Here is a 25,786-nt window from a genome sequence, read left to right on the forward strand (position 1 = left end):
AAGTAAGAATAATGGTAATATTTGAGTCAAGGTAGTAGAAAGGTAAACAGAAGTATTAATATAAGGATAAGATTAAGAGTAGTAGAGAGGAATAGAATTGGATAGGAGCAAGAGCGGGAAGAGTTAGGAGAAAAGCGGGAAGATTTACGGAATAATGAAAGAGAAAGGGAAATTGAATCGGGAAATAAGATAAACTAGAAAATGCAGTGGGGAGTGGATATAAAAGAGGAAGAGGGTCAGACGGAGAAAAGGCAGGTGGATAGATAGAGAGAGTTAGAACAATGTCTGTCCGGCTTGATCATACGGCTGATATTATTGCAGGCTTGTCTAAACGTTTCCATTAGCTACACTCAAAAAAAAGTTATCACCAAGGCGATGCCATCTAGGCACCAATGTGCAATTTTTGCTTATCTTTTTTTCGTCATCAATGCTCTTATGTTATTGAAATTTTCGAAATATTAGTTTGATACTTGTATTTGTCAAGTTAATAGACTACATACAAATGTAATGCGTTTTATAATCAATCTAGAATTAAATGTTATCATAATGAAACTAAGAAATTTATACAGTTATCATTTTGATACATTTTAAGGGCGAAACAAATATTTTCCTTGGGCAAATCAATAGTCAAGATACAAAATTGATACTCTTGATTATACTTTTGATAATATTTATCGTTGCATTGATACCACGAAAATGATACGGTTTATAGTTTCATTTTTGCACACCGTGTATTAAATTAATAGTGATACTTTTTTTTTTTGAGTGTATAACTGTTAAAAATGAAATTCTGATAAAACAAAATTCGTTTTTGTCATAAGTCAAATATATAAGCTCTGATTTTTTGATGCATCGTTGTTGTAAAACCTTTGCACGTATTTCTTTGCACCAGCCACCTCTTTCTGCTCAGTGAGCCTACGTCTACGCTTTTTTTACATAGAAAAATATTGGGTCTTGGGACGGTATACCGTTAATACCGATTTTTTGTGCTAGAAGCCTGCCAGTTATTCATACACATCTTTATGATATTGTTCCAGTTTTTCAGTCATTTCATTGACGGCTGCAGTATATTTCTATATTCATTAGTTGTGAAAAATGTGATACTCTGAAGATTCAGCCATTCAGCTGCGTTGACTAAAACTTTTCCATTTCCACTCAGGCAAAGAAAATATACCCTCTCACAAAAGGAAATACAGGCTGGAGGCGTTATTTTCCTACACATTACTTAATATTACAGAATGGTATTTATGTAGTACTAGCAGAGTACCCGACGTCGTTCTGGTATAAATAAAAGCAGTACTATATAGACTAATATATTAGACTAATCCCAACTCCCATTTGTATGCGAGATGCCACGCCCCTTTTTCGCTATCGCCAATTTTTACCGAGGGGGTAGGGATTGGTCTCATATATCCACTCACCTAATTTCAGTCGTCTAGCCTTAATACTTTCAATATATTGACTACGAAAAATTCCACTTGTATGGGAGGTGCCACGCCCCCTTGTCGAAAACTTTTTTTTAAATAGCCTACCATAGATTGACGCACTCAGGGTATGTCATGGCAAAATTTCGTTCGATTCCATTCAACGGTTTAGGCTGCAAGTCCAAACATACATACAGACATACTTTCACAAATATATAGTAGAATTTTTTATGATACTGAAGAAATTAGAGCCGCAGATTAGTCAAGAAGCAACACTTAAACTTATGAGGGCGAGTTTTGTTAAACGCGTCTATATTTTGTTATATTGACTTCACCTGTCTGTTTTTATTGCGTCATGGTTCCGCAGTCACTGTTTAAAATGCGTTAGAGCGCCCAACACTGGGCGCGATACCTCTATTACTAGAACTCACTCTCCCTCTCTCGAGTTTGCTTCTTCTTATTGATCTGTCCTCGGTTTCCCTCTACGTCTACTCCTCTTCGTCCACTCCACTTTAAAAGCCTAATGAAAATTTGTCTCTATGAAATCTTGGTTCAACTATATGGTTGGCTCATCTATACAACAACAAAATATGTTAGTTCAGATTGTTAAAATCTGCGAATTGGTGTTATGCGAATGGAATGGAATGAAAACATAAAACTTAGTTTAGTTTTTGTATGTAGTAAGAAAACGTTGTCAATGTGTTGGTTTCATTTTGAGTTTGCCATCTCCTTTTGACAATCTCATCGACCATGCAATGAAAAAAATAAAATCAACTTACGACATGAACTAAGCATATAATTGAGCCTTGGTATGAAATATGATGCGAAACTACAGTAAAGGTAATATCACAGAAGGAAGGTGGGGAAATGCAAGCTTAAACTGTCAAGTTGAAAGGAGAAAATGATGCTGTAAGCATTTTAAAAGAAAATTTAAAAAGCTTCTAATAAAAGTAAGTGTAAAAGCTAAATGCAATAACAATACGAAACGCACAATAAATAACAATTAAAAAATGAAATATCAGTAAATCAACAAACTGCCAGATGTTGTAATTATTTTGTGCTAAACATTTCCTTTTTTTTGTAAAAATCTAAAAAAGATTTATATATATTAAGTTGCAAACTTCTTAGGAATTAAAATTGAAACAACAAAAATACATAACAAGCAACTAAAGATAAAAAAGCAACAATACAATCTCAAACAACTGCGCTTATCTCTTATAACAACAAGAGAACTTAATGCGTATTAAAGGAGGAAGTTTATAATAAGTATGTACACCAAAAACCAACAAAAAAAAAACATTTTTATATATTAAATATAAATCGGTAAACAAGTAAACGAATAATAAGAATCAAAAAACTTACGGAAATCCATTTGTTCATCCTCCAATTGCCTTATCACAGTCGCACGGCTTTGCCGAAGCAGCAGCTCCTCCTCCATTGAATCATCGTAAGCGGAAGTCGATGTGGGTGTGGCAGCAGCATCAGCAATGTTGGTGAAAGATGATGGCGTCGCTTGCAGCTGTTGTTGAGTTTGCTTTCTTTGGCCGAAGCGTGCAAAAACTTTTACTCGACTACTGCGTCGATTTTTCAACGTTGTATCACTACCTTCAATGCCAATGCCTGGTACAGCACTTGTGCTGCCATTCGTTGGTGTTTGAGGTTCATTGCTTTTGGTATTGTTTGCTTGAGTATTACCCATTATTTTGGTTGAAGATGTTGTGCTTGAGCGATTCTACAAAATTTCGTGCGTACAATTGATAAAGAAGAAAATCAAAAAGAATTAAAGTCAATTACACACATTTCTTTTCATTTTACAATCGGATTAATTTCTATATACTTAAGTGCATACTAAGTTAAATGATATGAAACGAATTTGTAAATATATAAATTGTCTATCAATAGCACTTGATTGCTATGTTAACATTTTTCTCGTAATGGCGATATTTCTTATAGTGTCAGAAATTATAAACTTATAGCAATAAACATTAGAGTAAATAAAAAGAAGATAGTTACACATTTTCTGAGTACTTTCTTTATACAACTGAACCAAAAGCAACGAAAAATGTCTCTTTAAAGAAAGTCATTATGTTTTTGCACTTCGATATTCAAGTTTTAAAATAACCACCTTCAAATTTTTAGCGGCCGCCGTTGTGTTGGTAGCGTGCTCCGCCCACCACACCGAAGTTCCTGGACCAGCCCCCGGGCAAAGTAACATCAAAATTTTGAAAAAAATTTTTTTGAATTAGAAGAAAGCAAGCACCCCGAGTGTACTTCTGCGATGAAAAACTCTCAGTGAAAACCCAGCTGCCTTGCAGATGCCGTTCGCAGTCGGCATAAAACAAGTAGGTCCCATCCCGCCATTTTTTAAGAAAAATTTCAAGGATCATGACGCAAATTGGAAGAGAAGCTCGGCCTATAATCTCTTCGGAGGTTATCGCGCCTTACATTTATTAATTTTCTACCTTCAAATTGTACTTGAGGAACAAAAATCTACAATGGAAGCGTCCATTGCCGGACTTAGGTGAGGATTATATTGAAAGCTTATTTATCGCATTCCACCTTTACCCTCATACAAATTTTTGCAGTGGTGATGTTAAAATTTGAATATCAAAATTCAACTAGATTATGTCTTTTTTTAAGAAAAATTTTCGTTTATTTTGGTCCATTTATATAAAGGGGATACCTAATAGATATAGATATAGATATGTATATACATCCATATATGAAAATCATCAGTATCGAAAACAAATTTGAATGAGCCATGTCCGTCCGTCCGCCCGTTAACACGATAACTTGAGTAAATATTGAGATCTTCACCAAATTCGGTACACGAGCTTATCTGGACCCAGAATATATTGATATTGAAAATGAGCGAAATCGGATCATAACCACGCCCACTTTTTATATATATAACATTTTGGAAAATACAAAAAACTTGATTAAATCTTTAGTAAATAATACACCTAGAGTGCTGAAATTTGACGTGTGGACTGATATTGAGACTCTTGATAAAAACTTGAAAATAATATTTTAAAATGGGCGTGGCACCGCCCACTTGTGATAAAATCAATTTTACAGATATTATTAATCATAAATCAAAAATCATTAAACCTATCGTAACAAAATTCGACAGAGAAGTTGCCTTTACTATATGGAATACATTGAAGAAAAATTAAGGAAATCGGTTAAGGACCACGCCCACTTTTATATAAAAGATTTTTAAAGGGGTCGTGGACGAATAAAATAAGATATATCTTGAAAAAAAGAGTTTTATATCAATGGTATTTCATTTCCCAAGTGGATTTATAACAATAAATAGGAAAACTTCAAATTAAAAAAAAAAAAAAATGGGCGTGGCACCGCCACTTTTATGACTAAGCAATTTTCTATGTTTCGGGAGCCATAACTCGAAGAAAAATTAACGGATCGTAAGAAAATTGGGTACACAAATTTTCCCTATAGTAGAAAATATTTCTAGTAAAAATGGACGGGACAAGTTTAAAAGGGTCGTAGACTAGAATAATAAGCTACAACTTAGCGAAAAATAGTTTTCAATCAATGATATTTCACTTATCAAGTTTTATTGTAAGAGGAAATGGGGAGAATTTTTTTTTTAAAGGGAGGCGCAACTTGTTATGTAGAAAAGGTATTTATCTGAAATGAAATGTACAATTGAAGCTCCCGCTGAGTATATAATGTTCGGCTACACCCGCACTTAGACACCTTTACTTGTTAAACTTGTTTTTATTTTCTCCTTTTGTTGCATTGTCAATGTGACTTGAACTATGTGTAAGGTTTCTTGTTTGTAGCTCAGTGAGTAGTTACTAGACTGAGTTGGTCCCCATACAAAAAAAAAGTTGCCAATATCCGCCCCTAAATTTGAAGATTATGTTGAGAGGGTTTCGGAAAAAATTTTTTTTAATTTTTTTTGCTTCACATTCTCAAGGCCAAAATAATGACATATCAATTTTAAAATCGGACGTCAAATAACCAAGTTACAATGAAAAAACATTTTCGGCTGTATTTCAAAGGATCAAAAAAAATATAAAAAAATTTTTCCGAAACCCTCTCAACATAATCTTCAAATTTAGGGGCGGATATTGGCAACTTTTTTTTTCGACCCAGTCTAGTAGTTACTAAAAGACCGGTTACAAGATTCCAGAATTCTAAATGAACTTTTTATTGCCTTCATATATCTCGATCCCTGTTCCATCAAAAAAACTTGTTTATCATAAATATTACAATGTAGTAAAACCAGAAGTTTCGTTCAAAGTTTCAGGTCTCAGCGTTATCGGGAAATACTCTAGCGAAAAATTTGTCCCTCATTTGCATTGTCATGAGTTCTTAGGGTCGAAAATCTAGCTCTACGGAAAGTTACTCAAAAAGCGGTTTAAAAGATTCCACATTTGGTAAATAGACAATCTTAATATCTCGTGATATCGCGATCTTTGTCCAATACTATTATATTGTATATATTGTAACGAATTTACTTGCAAATCCTCTTATTTGCAATCCTCTGCTAAGTTCGAATCACTAAACTGTTGAATAAATAACTCCAATATTGAATAATGGAAAAATGGCCTTTATTAAAGTACTTCACAATGACACTTATACTTTGCTACTCGCTGGCTTAATAACCAAACTGATTGATAACTCAAATTGAACTCTGCTATTGGCCGCTAGATCGCGTGCTTAATCAATAACTGATTGATTGCTCAACTCAAACTGAATTACTTCTTACTCGCCTGCCCCGCTTTTATAGTTTACGCTGCATACTTCTAGGCTCTTCGATTTCCAGAACTTACTAGCATTGTCCATGAGCTCTCAAACTTCTCAGCTATATGCATGTGTTTGCGCATTGACTCTCCGCTGCTCGTATTCGTACATGGTACATATGTGTAGACGCAATTATTTATTCGTTTATGTAGATACATAAAGATTGAATTATTGATGTGAATGTTTGTAGTTTACAGTCTCTCGCGCGCACATAGGCGTATAAGTAAATGCATCTGTGTGTGACATCTTTCGGCTGCCTTATACATATATGTGTATACATGATTTGATTATTGACGTAAATACTGCTTATCGTGGCCTTGGCATCGCCTTAGTGATGGTATAACTTAGTGATGTTAATATCCGTAAGAATGTGGCTATACGGGAAGTTACCCATATAGCAGGTTTTGGAATTCAAATGTTTTAAATGAACCTTCTAAATATCTCGATCCCAGACAAATTAACAAAACTGTTTTGTCCTTAATATTGGAACTAATAAAGCTATGTTCAAGGTTCCATGCCACTGTGTTAACGGGAAGTTATTTGAAGCTCGAAAGCTAAATCTCCAGGGTCGAAAGATTTGTTGAATTTTTACGATCCCTGGACCACTTTGCGAAAATTGTTTTCCTCCTGTTGCATTCTCACGGGATTCTTAGTCACACTCTTCGTTTTCAAGTATCTAGCGGTCGCAAGATTCCACATGTTGTAAATGGACTTTTTAATATCTCTAAAAAAATCAATAGTTCTTTAGATTTTTTAGGCTTTCACGATTCCTGGATCACCTAGCAAACAATTTTTTTTCTAAGTTCCGAAGTATGTTTTTAGTTTCAAGAATCTAGTTCTACCGAAAGTTACTCAAATAGCGGTCGCAAAGATTCCACATTTTTTAAGTGGACTTTCTAAATATCTCGATTTCATCGAGAAAGCCTTTTGTTTAAGTGACTTAAACTATGAACATTATTCGTTCGTTTGTTTCATTAGCCATTGACTATGCTTGTAATTCTCAACTAGTTAGTGAAATATTCTAAAGACAGAGTTTAATTTTTTTACCGCAAAGGGGGGTTTTCAAAGCAAAACAAGGTGGCTCAACCCGCAGCCAATACCTTGGGCCACCAGTGCTCGCCCCCAATGAATACATACAAGGTGTAACAGGCGCATAGCGACTCTCTCTAAGTAAAATAATATACAGCCCACTAAAATAACAAATAATATAATAACAAAAAAACTATTCGCCCGTCGAATCACCAAAGCTTAGACACCTTTTTATGGCTAAATTTACTACCTAATAGAGCCCAAATCATCTTTCGAAATTTCAGATCTCAGTCGGAAGTTCCTTAAAACTTGAAAGCAAAATTTCCAAGTTCGAATGTTTTTTAGAATTTAGACGTTTTCTTGACCACCTAGCAAAGTTTTTATCCCTCGCGTTAAATTGTCACCGTGTTCCAAGTTTCAAGGATCTAGGTCTCCGGGAACCTACTCAAAAATGGATTGGAAGAGTCTCCAATTCGGTTTGGAAATTGGCGGAAAAACATCAAACGAAACTAATATAAGTAAGTAGTTCAACGAACTTTGTCCCTGAAATTAAGGGCCTCATTCTCTATTACGAAACGCAGGTTTGTTTCGCTTCAGAGATGACTCGCTAGGGTATTTGCACTATGTTAAACGATGGCAACATATGACTTGACAATTGCTTTTCTCATCCTGTTTGACATAAAGTAAGAAACGTAAAGGCCGAACGAAAATTATAGAGAATACCATTGATAGAAGAAATCGTTTGGAGGCGACTCGTTCGTCTGAGCTATCGTTCGCCATACAGAATGAAGCCCTAGGCTACGCCATCGGGTTAGGGGGTCAGAATATTCCTGCGGTAGGTATGTCTGTCGTAAGAGACGACTAAAATACCAGATTCAAGGGGCTGTGTAGCGCAACCCTTCAGGTTGCCAGCGCAATATATAGCTTCTCCAAACCCAATTGTCAAACTCACCTATCCGCGGCAAATCCTGTTTCACTAACAGACTAGGCTCTGGCTCCTCATGGAACTTGGAGATGGGGAGGGAGGGGATGGCCTGACGGTTTAATGTGGCCACATAAATCGTTCCCGAGATGGTCGGGCTAGCACATTAATGGTGCTGTGGTACCGGAGCGTACCGGATCTGTATCCGGCAAAGGACCATTACATCGATAACACTCCCCAAAGCATTCGGGGAGCAACCTTGTCGCTACAACAACAACAAGCCCTAAAGCTGACGACAGAGTTCTCGCTATAAACTAGGTGAGAAGAAATCTTCAAACGATTCTGTCACTATGACATATTTTACAACTTTCAATAAGAAATAACTTTTATATTTTTCTATATTTATATTACAATAATGCTTGCAGCTTCCACTCTGTACTAAGTCAGTGGGATTCAAGGGGTTGATAAGCGCAATACAAAGCTTTATAGCTTCAAAGCTTCCGCAACCCAATTGTCAACCTAACCTACGCGAGGGAAATCCTGTTACAAATATGAATGTATCATACACATATTTAGCAGGCGAGGCTCTGGCGCCCCAAGTTTCTCATGAAACTAAGGGATGGGAGGGCGGATTGGCCTAGAAGGATTAATGTGGTTATATAAATCGTTCCCGATATGGTCGGGCTAGTAACTTAATGGTGCTCTGTTACCGGATCTATATCCGGAAAAGGACTATCAACATCGATAACACTCCCCAAATCCTTCGGGGGTGCCTTTATCGTTAATATAACAATAACAACTAAGTCAGTCTAAGCAAACCAACCTCAAAAACGATTTCTTAAAAATTCTAAATTCTCGAGTGAGTTTTAAGAAAACTTGAAAATTTTTACTTTTTTGAATTTTTCAGTTTTATGAATTGTTTTTGAATTTTTAATTTTCTGAATAGTTTTTGAGTATGTTAGGTCTATCAAAAGGTGGAGTGACATAATGTTATGGTCATATCGTCAATTGATCTAATGACCACTTTAAATCGCCGGAAGGTGTTCCATCTTTGTATATTTGATTTATTGACAATTTGGGATATTTTGATTGAACTTTATGACCATTCCGGTAAAGGCCTTAAGCATATTTTACTGCATAGAGTCCAGCATAAAAAAAGCTCTGCAGGACAAATACGAGTTCAAGTACGAAAAAAAAATATTGACCTTAAAACCACTAGAGAAAAACGAGTTGGCTTTATGATCATTTAAGAAAATAAAATACTCAAAATCATTGCCATTTCAATTGAGCATAACTTCATATTATTTTATTGCCATTTGAAGTGGTCAGAAGGTTAATTAACGTAATGGCCGTTGAACAAATGTCACCCTCCTCACATTAGCATTGGTTTTTGAGAATAGTTGTTCCGAAGGAGAAAAAATGTCAATAATCAAAACAGATTTTTAGAGATTGAATGCTCAAAAAAGTTAAAGGAGTCTAAATAAAAAGTTCGAGATTTTCGTAAAGTTGTTTCGAATTTATGAGCCTATTGTAAAACTTTTTGAGATTATTTTGCATAGTTTAAGTTACAAAATTTTTAGAAGTTTTTGTTTTAAATATCAAAATTAACACAAGGAAAAGTTTAAATGACGAAATTTGAAAAAAATAAGCACTAACATGGAAGAAATTCGAGGCTGCGAAAGCGATAATGAAATTAACGCCTAAAGAGTAAATCCGGGAAATGCAGGCAAGCATATAAGAAGCCACTGTTTATACACCATTTCCAGTTGTAAATGAGAAAGCGTAACTTGAAAATAAGAATAGGAAATTGTAAATGAGAAACCGTCATATGGAAATGAGAATAGTTACTTGTGAAAGCATCAGTTTGAAATAAGATTTGTTAATTGTAAATTGAATTAGTCAACTGTCAACAAGAAAGCGTCAAATATAAATGCTAAAACATCATATGAAAATGAGAATACTCAATTATAAATGCGAAAGCGTCACTTCGATATGAGAAGTTATTTGTAAATGAGAGAGCATGCAAATGCGAAAGCGTCATTTGTATTTTAGAATAGTCAGTAGGACATGAGAAAGCGTCAGATGTAAATACGAAGGCGTTACATGGAAATGAAAATAGTCAATTGTAAATGAGAAAGTGTCATGTGTAAATGCGAAGGTCTCATATGGAAATGAAAATTTGCAGGAGTAAATGAGAAGTGCTTATGCGAAAGCGTTACATGTAATGGGAAGAGACTCATACATTCATTTATTCGGCGACATATGAGTGTATGAGGTGTTGTCGATCGACCGACGAAGCGAATGACTTAAATGGATGTGCTGAATTATCGCCAATGCTGATCCCCATCGAACAACTCCAGGGAAAAGTAGAAACATAGGCGCAGGGTCGCATTACAATACCACTGAAAAGCTTGTGTTGTATAAAGAGCGACAGCTGCAATATTTATGTAGATTAACCGGTGGATGGAGTGAACAGATCAGCAACTGAAGGAGATCGCGCCAGCCAGAGGATTCTAGCATGCAACGTCGTTCCATGTAAATGCTCTTTCACTCCTAGATATGTTAGTCACAACATAGGCAATTTCTCATTAAATGTTATTATCCTTAATTGATATTACCGTTGACACATACAAAGCTTATCTTTATTACCATTTTGATATTCTCAATTACAAATAACGTTTTCTCATTTTCATATGATGCTTTCTTATTTACAAGTGACTATTCTTATTTTCATACGCCACTTTTGAGTTTACAATTGAATAATCATATTTCCATGTGACGCTTCCGCATTTATAATTGACTAATCTCATTTTCAGCTGGTTATTCTCAATTGCTGTTCACGCTCTCGATTTTTCAAAATACGTTCTCTCATTTACAAGTGATTATTCGCATTTCGATACGACGCTTTCGCTTTTACAATTAACTAATCTTATTTCCAAATGACGCTTTTGCATTTACTATTCGCTATTCTCCTTTTCAACTTATTATTCTCAATTAAAGTTGAAGCTTTCGAAATTTCATTTGACATATTCTCATACACAAGTAACGCTTTCGCATTTATTTATTTTAATTTTATTTTATTTGTTTAAGCAATTTGTACAAGTAAGTCTTTAAGGTGGTACATCAATCACTCTTAAAGATTACAAAGAAAATATCACACATATTAATATAATACCAAAGAAATAATAAAAAAGAAAACCATAATAATACTAATAACATTAATATCTTAAAAATAGCATTATACATTTTCGCGCCATAGATTGAGAATCAAAGATTGAACTATCGTTTGAGATAAGTTGAGACAGAGAGGATAGATAGAATAAGAGACGTCATTTCATACTTTTTGTGAATTTTGTTTGTAATGTTCCATTTGAGGGGTAATTTTAAATTGCTTCTACACATTTTCATGAGGTATTTTTGCTTGTTTTTAGGGAATGTATTAATTAAACCATTCATCCTCTTTCCAACAATCACAAAATATATTAATATAAACTTCTTAAAAATGTGTAGAAGACAATTTTCTAATACCAGCCAATTAGGTACATTACAAATGAAAATTCAAATGACGTCTTTTATTCTATCTATCCTCTCTGGCTAAGAGCTCAGGAAAGTTATTACTGCTTGTTTAAAACATCCTTCTTTTCATATATCTTTTGTCTTAGATGGAAGTGAGTTCCATAGCCGGATTGAACTGACAAAGATTCTGGATGATGCTGAGTACCTAAATTTCGGAACCCAAAGATTCATAGTCCGAGTAGACTGATACAACTTTAGTTTTTTTAAAATGTAAGATTTATTTTTTATTTGGATAATTGATGTATATGGGAACTATTTTCCGTCATCCCTTGTGAAATTTGGCTACGAGACAAACCGGTTTCGCCGTTGTGCCATCATCAGTGTCGATTTTTGAACGTCGATTTTCAAACGACACTGACGATGGACAACGCCGAAACCGGTTTGTCTCGAAACCAAATTTGACAAGGGATGACGACAAATCATTCCAATATACAATGTAAGATTGTGTAACATTTACTTGAGCCATGATTCATGAAAAGCGATTATAGCGTACAACGTTCATACATATTTATGTGTATGAGTAAGTATACAGATAAAAAATATACGTTAACTCTTCAATTGTGTATTATAATTTATATGTATTTATCTGAGCTTACAAAAATACATACATAATAATGTAATTTATTACTCATTTATATCAGGGAATTTTTATGTAGTAATATATAATTTTATTTCATAATATACGACTGATGAGTGTTTTGGGAATATAGTTTCGTTGCACCTTACCCACTTGCTTAATACAAATAAATAAAACTAAAAGGTTGTAAGTCTGTTTTGCCTTATTAAGGTGTTTGACTATAAAAAAGAGCTGCTACAGTTTAAACGTACATGTATACAAATGTATATATACATTAGGGGTATTGTCTCTGTCTAGAATTTTCTATTCAAATATAGATGGCTTTGGGTATAGAAAACGTAGAAAGTTTTCCACTTTACTGTCAAAAGTTTTCTACACTCAATAACAAAATACATTTGTGAAACACTTTCTACGGTTTTCTATACCCAAAGCCATCTTATATTTGAATAGAAAATTTACAAACGTGATAAGAAACTAATCGAGATAGATATAGACTTCTATATATCAAAATGATCTGGGCGAAAAAAGAAATTTATTTAGCCATGTCCGTCCGTCCGTCCGTCCGCCCGTCTGTGAACACGATAACTTGAGTAAATTTTGGGGCATCTTGATGAAATTTGGTATGTAGGTTCCTGGGTACTCATCTCAGATCGCAATTTAAAATGAACGAAATCGGACTATAACCACGCCCACTTTTTCGATATCGAAAATTTCGAAAAATCCAAAAAGTGCGATAATTCATTACCAAAGACGGATAAAGTGATGAAGCTTGGTAGGTGGCGTAGAATAGAAAATTAGTAAAGTTTTGCACAATGGGCGTGGCACCGCCCACGTTTGAAAGAAGGTAATTTGAAGGTTCTGCAGGGCGTAATTTGACCGTCGTTAAAGATATCATGATGAAATTTTGGCAGGAACGTTACTGCTATTACTATATATGTGCTAAATAAAAATTAGCAAAATCGGATGATGAACACGCCCACTTAAAAAAAATTCATTCAGTACTCATTAGCACTGATCCACCTTTATGGCGATATCTCGAAAAGTCGTCCACCTATAGAACTAAGGCCCACTCCATTTTAAACTACTCATTAGCACCTTTCGTTTGATACCCATATTGTACAAATGCATTCTATAGTTACCCCTGGTCCACCTTTATGGAGATATCTCAAAAAGGCGTCCACCTATAGAACTAAGGCGCACTCCCTTTTAAAATACTCATTAGCACCTTTCGTTTGATTCCCATATCGTACAAACACCTTCTAGAGTCACCCCTGGTCCACCTTTATGGAGATATCTCGAAAAGGCGTCCACCTATAGAACTAAGGCCCACTCGCTTTTAAAATACTCATTATCACCTTTCGTTTGATACCCATATTGTACAAATGCATTCTGCAGTCAACCCTGGTCCACCTTTAAGGCGATATCTCGAAAGGGCGTCCACCCATAGAACTAAGGCCCACTCCCTTTTAAAATACTCATTATCACCTTTCGTTTGATTCCCATATCGTACAAACACATTCTAGAGTTACCCCTGGTCCACCTTTATGGAGATATCTCGAAAAGGCGTCCACCTATAGAACTTAGGCCCACTCCCTTTTAAAATTCTCATTATCACCTTTCGTTTGATACCCATATTGTACAAATGCATTCTATAGTCAACCCTGGTCCACCTTGATAACGATATCTCAAAAGGCGTCCACCTATAGAACTAAGGCCCACTCCATTTTAAAATACTCATTAGCACCTTTCATTTGATACCCATATCGTACAAACAAATTCTAGAGTGACTCCTGGTCCACCTTTATGGCGATATCTCGAAAAGGCGTCCACCCATAGAACTAAGGCCCACTCCCTTTTAAAATACTCACTAACACCTTTCATTTGATACCCATATCGTACAAACGCATTCGAGAGTTATCCCTGGTCCACTTTTATGACGATATCTGGAAAAGGCGTCTACCTATAGAACTAAGGATCACTCCCTTTTAAAATACTTACTAATACCTTCCATTTGATACCGTTGTCATACAAACACATTCCAGGGGTACCCAGGTTCATTTGCCTACATGATGATTGTCCCTTATTTTGTCTCCAAAGCTCTCAGCTGAGTAAGCAATGTTCGGTTACACCCGAACTTAGCCTTCCTTACTTGTTTTATTTTTTTTAATGTTTCTATAATATATGAAAAATTATTATTTAATTTGGAATAAAACAAAAAAGTTTTCAGACACCTACCACAGCGGCGCAGATAGGTCCATTTTGAAGATTGTTAACTTTGAAAAATACAACATTTTTAAAAATCTTCAATAACAAGTCTAAATTTTTTCGTAAAAATTTTAGTAATATTTTGAGTATGCAGTTTTGTAGTCCAACTTAATACAAAAGAAATAAGTACACATTTGAAGTCTCTCAAAATATTTGTTTGCAGAATGTTTAAGTTCTATTTTAGGTCCACATTCTGAACAATTAGTTAAATTTTTTTTTTTAAATGTTCCGTAATTGGACCTAAAGGCCGTTTCCAGCGCTTTCATTTAGTTACTTTTCTATGAGTTATCGAAATTTAAATTTTTTCCATGTTAACTGAGCATCGACTGTTAGCTTAGTTCAAGACAAAAGTACAAGTAAAAGTCAGCTGTTTTGCTGTTCTTCGTGTATTCACAATAGATTTTTGGGTCTTCTAAAAAATATTTATAATTATCGAATGAGCTGTGGATTTGACACCCTGTGTTGTTGAAAATGAAAACGTCAGATGAACCTATCCGAAAGATTGCTATCTGAAGGACTGCTATTCTACCGTAACGAGAGGTGGAGAAAACGCTAGTTAATTTTTTTTTAGGTTACATAAAGTGCGTTAATATGAAGTAACAACGTGTTTTAATGTAAATTTCAAAAAATATTTAAACGTAAGTGTTAAAAAATTGTGAAATTATTAGTTGTTTTATGTACTATTGTTAACTTCATCTTTTTTGATTCCTTCATGCTTTGGGGCATACTCTCAAATAGTTAAGGGACGAAACCTGATGGTATAGCGTACCATTCTTTCCCGACACGTTCCCAAAACTATTGCGTTTCATTAGGAGGATTAGCTCAGTTAATTGGTAGGTGCTTCAGAAAACTTCTTAGTTTTCGATCAGGCTCATATACGTGCTCTGCGGGAACCTTTTCAGTGTTTGAAACTTTTGAGATCTCAACCGATTTTGTACCAATTTGGAGGTATGTTTCAGATAGTTGTCGTGTTCAAAAGAAAGGGTTTTCCTCATAACAATGGAACATGGCAACGGCAGCTGGCAAACACGTTTTCAAAATATTGAGGAACCTTTTTTATTCTGCCATCAATTTTGACACAAGGACCTATATCAAAAAGTGTAACACAACCCCAAATCATCATACAACCACCTCGAAATTTGATAGCGTTTGTTACTTCGTGAGGTTTAATTGCATCTGTTGTATTGGACCACTACCAAGACCGCCCATCAGACTGGAAACGGGTAATGTTGGTCTCATCCGACATCAATAAGTAAAAAAATTTTTTTGTAACAGTAATCAAAAATTTTAATTAAATGTTTCCAAACATCAACGGTGCAACATTCATGGCGAAGATAATCCGGTTGTATGGCTTTTGTATTATTCTTTGTTAAAGAACTTTTCGATTTGCACTTGAATCCTTCACGTTTTACCGACTGCCCTTATGACAAGACAACCATTTTTGTTGTAAAAGTGGTATGCTTTCCTTTGGCGTGGACAGCATATTGCAATTTAAAGCCCTGCCAAAGTGTCTAGCCTCGCGTGTTGCAATTCTTAGGACTCCCGCCCTTGTGCATTGCTGAGCTTTAACATTTTTTTTTTTTCATTTGCGATTCGAAAAACTGTAATATGACAAATTTGTTTCATTATATAATTAAACGCATGCATTTCAGCAAAGATCTAGCCTTTAACCCCAAAAAGATTAAAAATTCCACGGGTTCTAAGTAGGAGAACAATTCTGAACAAATCTGTACTTTTATTGTAATTTTCTGAAACTCATTTCAAAATCCTGAGCTACAGTTGCAACATTCTGAACTAAACCTGAAAAAGGTGTAGTTGCTTTCTTTTTAAATCAAAACTAAAATCCCTGAAGAAGAAGCGGAAGCATTAAAACGCGTAGGAGGAAAAAAGATAATTTAAATTTTGCCCTATAATAACTTTATGACTTTAACACAATTTATAAAAAATTACATTTTGACACATTAAAAAATTGTTTTTAAATAAGCGTAAATTTATTTAAAAACAATTAAGGGTGTCGAAGTTCAGGTGTAACCGAACCTTATCTATTCAGTGTGAGTTTTAAATGTACAGTTCATTTCAGATAAATAACTTTTTCGAATTTGGTTACGAGGGATTAATTTCTTTTGGGGTACTAGAATTGTTGTGTAATGCTTGATCGGTATAGGGGCGTGGCACCGCCCATTAAAAAATGTCTCCCAATTTCCTCTTACAATAAAACTTGTTAAGTGAAATATCATTGATACAGAACTCTTTTTCGCTAAGATATAGCAAATTATTCTAGCCTACAACCGTTTTAAACATCCTTTATATATAAAAGTAGGCGTGACCCTTAACCTATCCCATCCATTTTTACTAGAAATATTTCCTGCTATATGGAAAATATGTGCAGCCAATCTTATTACGATCCGTTAATGTTTCTTTGAGTTATGTCTCCCGAAACATAGAAAATGGTTTGTTGAAAAAAAGGGGCGATGACACGCCCGGTTTCAAAAGTTTAAGTTTTTGCTTTTTCTTGTTATAACTCCACTTGGGAAATGAAACACCATTGATATAAAGGTATTTTTTTGTAAGATAAAGCTTGTTTTGGGCTTCCAAAACAGTTTAAAAAAACATTTTGTATACAAGTAGGCGTGGTTCTTAATCGATTTCGTAAATTTTTCTTCAAAGCATTAATTATTTGTAAAACTGATGTTATCACAAGTGGCGGTGCCACGCCTTTTTCAAAAAGTTTTTAAAATGTTTACCAAGAGCCTCAATATCAGTGCAACCATCAAATTTCAACATTCTAGGTGTATTATTTATGTAATAATAAGGTTTTTTGATAATTTTTTTTTCGATAATGATGATTTTGATATATGGAAGTCTATATCTATCTCGATTCTTTTATACCTGTACAACCAACCGTTATCCAATCAAAGTTAATATATTCTGTGTGCAAAGCACGCTGGTCTCAGTCTCAGTCCCAGTCCTAGTCCAAATCTCAGTCCCAGTGCGTCTCTGGTATACTTCCCGGAAAAAAGCATCGTAAATACTAATATAGGCAAATTTATATACCAAATTTCAGGCAAATGGAATAGGACGTATATAAATAGGTATGTGGGTATTATTAATTCATGTCTTTATTTCGGTTTCGCATGCGTATTTATCAGTTTTGCCAGGTTGATGCGACTAAATCGAATATCACAATGAAAATTACTTTAAAGCTCTCAGAAACAGCTTTCATTTGATATCCATAATACAAACACATTCTATTGGTATCAGGGTCCATGTTTTGGACTATATCTCGAGACCCTAGTCACCCAGCGGTGTAAAACTTACTCTGTACTAAAGCACACATCAACAGCTTCAATTTGATACCCATAATTTAAAAACACATCCTAGTGCTACCCTTATCCACGCTTTGGCATATATCTCGATACCCTAGTCACCAATAGGTATGAAAACTACCCTGTACTAAAGCACTCATCAACAGCTTCAATTTGATTCCCATAATATAAAAACACTATCTAAGCGTTCACGAGCCCACGTTTTGGCCTATATCTTGAGACCCCAGCCTCCCAGTGGTATGAAAAATAGATGTTGGCCGATTCTCAGACCTACTCAATATGCTCATAAAATTTCATGAGAATCGGTCAAGCCGTTTCGGAGAAGTACGTAAGCGAACATTGTGACACGAGAATTTTATATATAAGAATATATAAAAAAAAAAAAAAAAATGTAAGGCGCGATAACCTCCGAAGAGATCTAAGGCCGAGCTTCTCTTCCAATTTGCGTCGTGCTCCTCTTGATTTTCCCTACAAATTGGCCGAACTGGACCTACATGCTTTATGCCGACTCCGAACGGCATCTGAAAGGCAGATGAGTTTTCACTGAGAGCTTTTCATGGCAGAAATACACCCGGAGCGCTTGCCAAACACTGCTGAGGGGCGACTCCGCTTAGAAAAATTTTCTTCTAATTGAAAAATCTTATTTCTAAAATTTTGATGTTGCTTTGCCCGGGGTTTGAACCCAGGGCATACGGTGTGGTAGGCGGGGCACGCTACCATCACACCACGGTGGTCGCCGGTGGTATTTATTTATAATATATCTATATTTAAAATTTTTATTAAATTTCGTTTATTTCATAAAAAATAGAAAATTTGGAATAAAAAATCCGCGGATAAAATATACTTTGCGCATAATCATAGTCAAAATAAAATAGGTTTTAAATTTAGTTTCAGCTTTTTTGACAGATAGCTCATAGAAAATTATATTAAATTGTGATAAATCTATAAGGTTTCTGTGTGTGGGGGTGGTGTTTTTGTGGTCGGGGGATCACCCCCACCCACTGCCACCACCAAAACCCCCTCCCCCTGGACCCTTAATGTAAATTGTAGCCATTTTTACTGCTATTTATTTTTTGACACAAGTTTAAACCTTATTATTATTTATTGATTTGCCTAAACCAACAAAAATAGTAATTTCACTTACATTTAATTATGATTGCGGCTAATTTGACCAAAGCGGGTCATAATTTCATGAACGTATCCAGCTGAAGGTAACCGCGAACCTATACTTGCTCTTGTGTTGTTGAAAATTTATTATTATTTTTTTTTTATTTCATTTAATATGTTGTTGTGCCTTCTTGGTGTATATATGTATGTATGTATATCATAATATTTCCCAAAGGTGCTTAGGTAAATATGATTTTGAATTTATTATTGTTGTAATTCGTTTGTTTGTTTTTTACATACGTCAAAATTTGTTTTGTGTTATCTTAGCTTATTTGGGAGTTTTTTGTTGATTCAGTTTTATTCTTCATCATGTTGTTTGGGACATTAATATGATTTTTATCATTAAAGCTATAAAATATATTATCAAGTTATTATTAAATTATTTTATCTTATTTATACTTTGTGTGATCTTCTTTAAACCTTTTCTGATTTCTCATAACTTTAACTTAAATTTTGGGTGCGGCATATGGATTTTGTGCGCTTATTATAATTTTTTCTCAAAAGTGTTTTGTTGGTTTTTTTTTTGTTTTTGTGCTTTAATTTATTCACGTTACATTGTTTGCCATGTTTGTGCTACATTGCTATTGATAGTACTTTGATTGTTGTTGCTGTCGTGTTCGTCGTTTATATTGTTGTTGCTGTGCACATTGCCCTCCCTGAATTCTTTCATTGCCATTTATTTACTTTGCAAATGCGCTGATCTCGTGACTTTGTCAATTAACTTTAATTTGATTTTCATTGAATTATTAAAACTACTAAGTATTTTTGCTCCCTTTAGCAGACTTTTTCACCCTCCTACAGCCACCCTTATTCCGGGGCCACCGCTTAGAATACCAAGCCTTACGGCTGCTAATGGTTGCAAATGACACTTCCGTTCCAAATTGCTTGCATTTATTTGTGTTTTTTTTTTTCTTCTCCTTTTTTTCGATTTTGCTTTGTAACATTTTATTGTTGTTTTTGCACCGCGCTGATAGCACGTTAATGGGTCGAGGCCGAAATCTTTTCATACACGCACGAGCACAATCACTAAACTTTTTCAATAATTTCCTTTTCCTTATTGTTGAGTTTGTGTTATTATTATTATTTTTTTTTGAGGTCTTCCACATTTGGCTATGATTCACTTTGTTTGCCTAAACGCTTCACATTTGCTTTCCGGGGAAATGTCAGTTTTTCACGAAAACGTTTAATAATTATTCAACGACAACACTAACCCACAGCAACGTACATATAATGACAACAACAACAACAGCAATTTTCACAATTACATGTGAGTAAGTGATTGTTGGTGTAGGGCTTGCGCTTGGAGCTTTGTAAGTCGCTTTGTAAACAAAATAACAAATGACAGCTGTTTTATGGCACTCTCTCTCTCATATCTCACTATGCATTTGCAGCCACAGGCTCTCTCTATCCTTTATAACTAATTTGACAATTTAACGCCCATTTTGACGTTGCAAATACTCGCGTTTGCGCGCATTATACTTTCGTACTTTTTATTTGAGATAAATCGATAGCGAACATCATCGCTGTTCTACGCTTTGAATATGACTGCTGGTGCTCTCGGTTGTTTTGTGTACATTGGCGTGCACTTTGGGTCAAACATGACCCCAATGAACAGTCACTACAGCGTACAGCACTAGCGCATTAAAATTTGATTGATAATTAGGTATGTGAATTACAATTAAATAAAGGTACAGTGAAGCCTCGATATAAGAACGTCTAGCATGTTATTTTTACGAAACAATGTACATATTTATTCTGCCGTGAGCGTCTAGCGCTTAGTTTTATTGCTCTTTTTATAGAGTATAAACCAATGGAAAACAAAACAAGTAAGGACGGGACTGTCTTCGGCTGTGCCGAAGACTTCATACCTTTCATGAATGGGGCTGAACAATTATCATATCCCGTTCGTAATCTCCATATAATCGGATGTATAAGATATGAAATATATAGTGAACAGATGTACATACCTAAACGATTTTTAAGATAAATATAAAATAAAAAATGGCAAAAAACCCCCTTATCTGAACGATCGGTTGTATGGAATATATATTATATATAGCTCCGATCGAAATGATTTTTACAGGAAATCTTATAGATATATTAGAATATATATCACCAAGTTTCACGTTTTTATATTGGAAACTAATGGAGAAATGGCCAAAAGTCTTTCTATCTGAACGATCGGTTGTATGGGATATAACTATATATAGCTCCGATCAAAGTGATTTTTTCAGGATATCTTCTATGATATATTGAATATATATCACCGAGTTTCACGTTTATGCTTTCTAATTTGCGGCAGGAATGACCAAAATCGTCTTATCTGAACGCTCGGTTGTATGGGAGTTATAGTGGTCCGATCCTACCGGATCCGACAAATGTCTAATATAATACAAAAATACATCCTTGTGCCAAATTTCATTGAGATATCTCAAAATTTGATCCCTGATCAATTCGGTATACTTAATGGTGAGTCTATCTTCTATATTTCTCAACGTTACAAACATCAGACCAAAATTAATATACCATTTCATGTTCATGAAAGGTATAAAAATTCAAATTTTTAGAAACTTTTGACAAAAAACGTTCTTCCCGCTTCCACTAGACCTTTCTTAGTTTTAGTTCAAAAATGTGCTATTTAAACTACAATTTAAAATTAGATCTCTCTTCAGGAATTGAACCTCTGAACAACAATTGTAATCTTCTGAGCTTAAAGTTAAAGTCTTCCTCCACCTGTCTCTCCCATATCAGCAGAGGTGTGCCTGTTCCTCTACTTCCAAATACCGGCATCGTTAGGAATATTCGATGCTTTAGTGCAGTTCGCCGGAAAGCTGATACACTTCTCGCGAATACTCCATGAGCCATTCCATCTTCTCTCGAAACATCAGGACAAGAATGATGAGCAGGAATTTTTCTAGGCGAGGGCGGATTATACTTTTCAATTGCCTCAGTCCAAAGTAGTACTGGTTGGAAAAAATGATTATCCGCTTGATTTATCAGCTGACGTTGTACGCAGCGCCGAATTTATATTGTCAACAGGCGCCAATTATTTCTTGATGACAGCAAGTATTTTATCTTTCCAATCTCTATTCAGTCCAGGGAAAGCATAACCACCGCTGGGGTTGCAGAGGCATACATGAGCTCGAAAAGATCCTCCACAATCCTTAAGAAGCTGGTGACGTTGCCCTATGTCACTTGGAAAAGCGTTAATAGCTTTGCAGGTAACTTAAATTCAGACATACATATTAGCACGCAAGCCACTTCTCACTTTACTTCGAGTTGCCGAAGGTTGTGTTAACGTCCCCAATAGTATGGCGCATGTCAATTTTCTAATTCTGGGTCTTCTCCAGGATCTGGCGTATTGTGAAGGTTTGGTCGATGGTAGACTTAACAGGTCTGAAGCGAAACTGAAAGCATCCAACCAGTTCGTTAACTTTGAGATGCATATAGGCGACAATAAGCAGTATGATTCCGCGCCAATTAGCGAGGTTTGCGAGATCGAATTTTTTGTGGATTTGGCAGAGCACACCTAAATTCAAATTTGGAGGCTTGCGACTGTCTGACCATATTTTGCATAGGAGTCGATGCATGCTCTTTAACCACTCTTTGTCTTCGTATTTCAACAACTCGACGGTTACTTCGTCATTGCCCGGCGCTTTGCTATTTTTAGTTGGGATATTGCCAATCCCGTTTTGTCGTAATCAGATGCCGGAGAGCGTTTCGTCATCGGCGATATGGGTATCGGCTTCGCTTTCACACTGGCTAGCTAGAAACTCCTTCCACAAATTAAGCACACTGTGTCAGTTACCAGGTAGGATTTATCATTCCTGCAGGAATTTGCTCCGGTCTCCGAAGTATGTTATATCCATGTTTCATTGCAAGGCGATTTAATGTGACAGTTCCCAAACCTAGTTCACACTCCAGGTAGAGGATTTGGGTTTTAGTCGTATCTTACGACAGGCATACTACAGCGAGTGTATTCTAAGCCCCTCTAATTGTAAGGCTATGCAAAATAAGACATACCCCTTCCCAGCACATTCAGTAGTTTGTATAATATTTTGGTATAAAGATAGGAAGCTATGATCGTCACTCCTTACTGAAAATTGTTGGAGCTGTCCGGCAGTCAGCGAAACTAATAAAACCTAGTAGGTAGTAAAGCACGAATATTGCTTCAAGTCGAGGATGAACGTAAGTTTAAGAATGAGTGATTTATTTATTTTCAGCAAAATGTACGTCTGCCTAATCAATGCACTCAGAAAGCAGAATACAAAATATTTGGAATTGAAAAATCTAGAGCTACAGAATTCCTTATTGAATTAAGTTCACGAAATCGGCTGAAAAAAGTTTAACGGGCGAAGGGTATATTTGAGAGAAAATTTCTGTTTCTTTCCATTCTACTTATGGTCGCATGATTGCTTTTCCTCCAACTGACACATAATATTCAAGATAAGGCCTAACGTGAGATGTGTACAACAGTTTGAAAATGTAGAGGTCGGAGAATTTGGAAGCATTGTAAAGTCAGGAGGAACTGTAAAGCCAACGTAGTTGCAATCATACACTATACGCAGCGATGGCCGGCAATGAACAATTATTGTAAGTTATTGTCGTCAGCTGTAGTTTAAATTTAAATGGGATTGAGAAAAAAATGCCTACAGATGTACAAACATATAAGTAAATATAACAACCCTGCGGGAAATCAAGCTAATTATTTCAAACAGACCTCTTAAGTTGGAATTAGCATTAGTAATCAATTAATTATAATAATAATTAGATAAAATAAATAAACGTAAGGTGTGATAGCCTCCGGAATGATTTTAGGCCCAGCTTCTCTTCCGATTTGCGTCGTGCTCCTTCTAATTTCTTCTACAAATTGGCGAGAAGGGACCCACACGTTTTATGCCGACTTCGAACGGAATCTGCAAAGCTCACTGAGAAGCTTTCTATGGCAGAAAAACACTCGGAGTGTTTGCCAAATCACTGCCGAGGTGCGACCCAGGTTGCAAAAATTTTCTTCTAAATGAAAAAACTTGTTTCAAAAATTTTGATGTTGCTTTCCCCGGGGCGTGAATCCACGATCTTCGGTTTGGTAGGTAGAGTACGTGGGCTAAGTGCACTAAATTTTCAATTTCGCTACAACTCAATTTTTAGTGATGCTCAACTATACTTGCCGGATGCCGTTGTCGAGCACGTACATAGGTCCGCCATAAAATTTCAATGCTTGAATTCTACTGAAAATTTAGTGCACTATGTCAAAAGCTGAGTAGTGAGAAAATTAAGTGGAAGTTGAAATGAAAATTTAGTACAATATGTATGCTACACTTATGCTTAAATCCTATATTCCTCAATACAGCATACCAACCCACTCGCTTACGTTCTGAACTTTCCCATACCATGGGCAGAGATGTTTACGGGTCAAAAACTGAACATCGGGCATTACAATACAAAAATGCCCGAATTAATACAAATATCCGATTTAAAAAGTTGGTTAGTTATACATAGCTGTGTTTTTTTTTTACATCTATAGACTTACGCTTAAATTTTAAATGGACTGCTAAGCGTCAAATTTTAAATACAACTCTGAAATTGCTGCGCATAAAATTAGTACTATTAAATTTCAATTCGCATTATACTCAGACGTAACTGAAATATGTGTCTATGTTTAACCTTTACACTAGTTCTATGTACCACCTCTTAAAATGGTGCGAGTCCACAATTCGTCGCAACTGAATCAGCTACAGATATGTTATACACTATGGCCATCAGAGGGTAGTGTCTCCGCTTTTCGGTACACCCTGTGCTGTAGCTAGTTGTTTAACCACTGCCGCTAGTTGGGTCTCATAAGCATTATCTAAGCGAGGATAATCGTTTTTTTTACGTACAAACGTAAACGTATACGCGTGTAAAAAAACACGGCTAATAAGAGAAAGGCATTGGTTAATTGCGTATTTTTCCATTAGGGTATGTTTGCATATACATATAAACATATTTTTACGTAACAAACATGTAAGTCCATAATACTATTTATGTAATAAAGTGATTAGCAGTGAGTTCGCTAATTGTTTGCCATGGTAACGTCACAGCTGCGAACATTGCCCATATTAGGGGCCCCCTACTGCTCAAAATCGCTTGTTTTATAAATATGGCGCCATCTAAATCGTTCCGATATGCTTGGTATTTCACGTCGTTTTCAATACTTCTATTATTTTTTATACCACTAAAATTAAAATGTATTTATTTCATCGAAGATCTATAAAATTGTGCAACAAATTGCTTTGATGAAAGAGTGAGAAATGAGCGGGAATAATTCAATTAGTTTGAATATTTGTAAGCTAACGTCATATTGGAAGGCTGCACATGATTATCTATACGCAAGGCTCCCATTATTGTTAATGATGTTGAAGTGAAGTAATTTCCCATCGCTAAGAGCGGCGTTGCCATGCGAGAAACACCCTAAACATGAAAGTTTATTTATGGAAAAATTATTATTGGTGCTGATAATATTGGCATAAATTTCGTCAGTGCATATTAATATTTAATATTTTCCATGGTCACTTTTAAAACTTAATCCATTATGTCTCATATTAGCGCAATGCACGTAAGTGTTACTGACACCTACCTGAATCATCAGAGCCAAAAGTTATTCAGTTTAGTACATTTATGTACATATTTCGCTATTGTTGCTAAAGGGATTTGTTTCAGGCCAATATATATGTAGGTGAATCAT

At 35.4% G+C, this 25,786-nt stretch overlaps 1 protein-coding gene across 7 annotated transcripts in view; it reads right to left on the reverse strand.

Annotated features, from left to right (window-relative positions):
- Positions 1-20,615, reverse strand: part of capu (cappuccino) — a 219,331-nt gene extending 198,716 nt beyond the window's left edge. For all 7 annotated transcript variants that reach the window (XM_067767177.1, XM_067767180.1, XM_067767178.1 and 4 more), the window contains exons 1-2: positions 19,040-20,615; positions 2,787-3,156 (exon numbers count right to left, since the gene is read on the reverse strand). In XM_067767177.1, the coding sequence (XP_067623278.1) occupies positions 2,787-3,123 (337 nt within the window). In that variant the 5' untranslated portion in view covers positions 3,124-3,156; positions 19,040-20,615. The remainder of the gene's footprint in view (positions 1-2,786; positions 3,157-19,039) is intronic.
- Positions 20,616-25,786: the final 5,171 nt, after the last annotated feature.

The sequence above is a fragment of the Eurosta solidaginis genome, chromosome 2 (genome assembly GCF_040869045.1).
Source record: "Eurosta solidaginis isolate ZX-2024a chromosome 2, ASM4086904v1, whole genome shotgun sequence".
Lineage (NCBI taxonomy): Eukaryota > Metazoa > Arthropoda > Insecta > Diptera > Tephritidae > Eurosta > Eurosta solidaginis.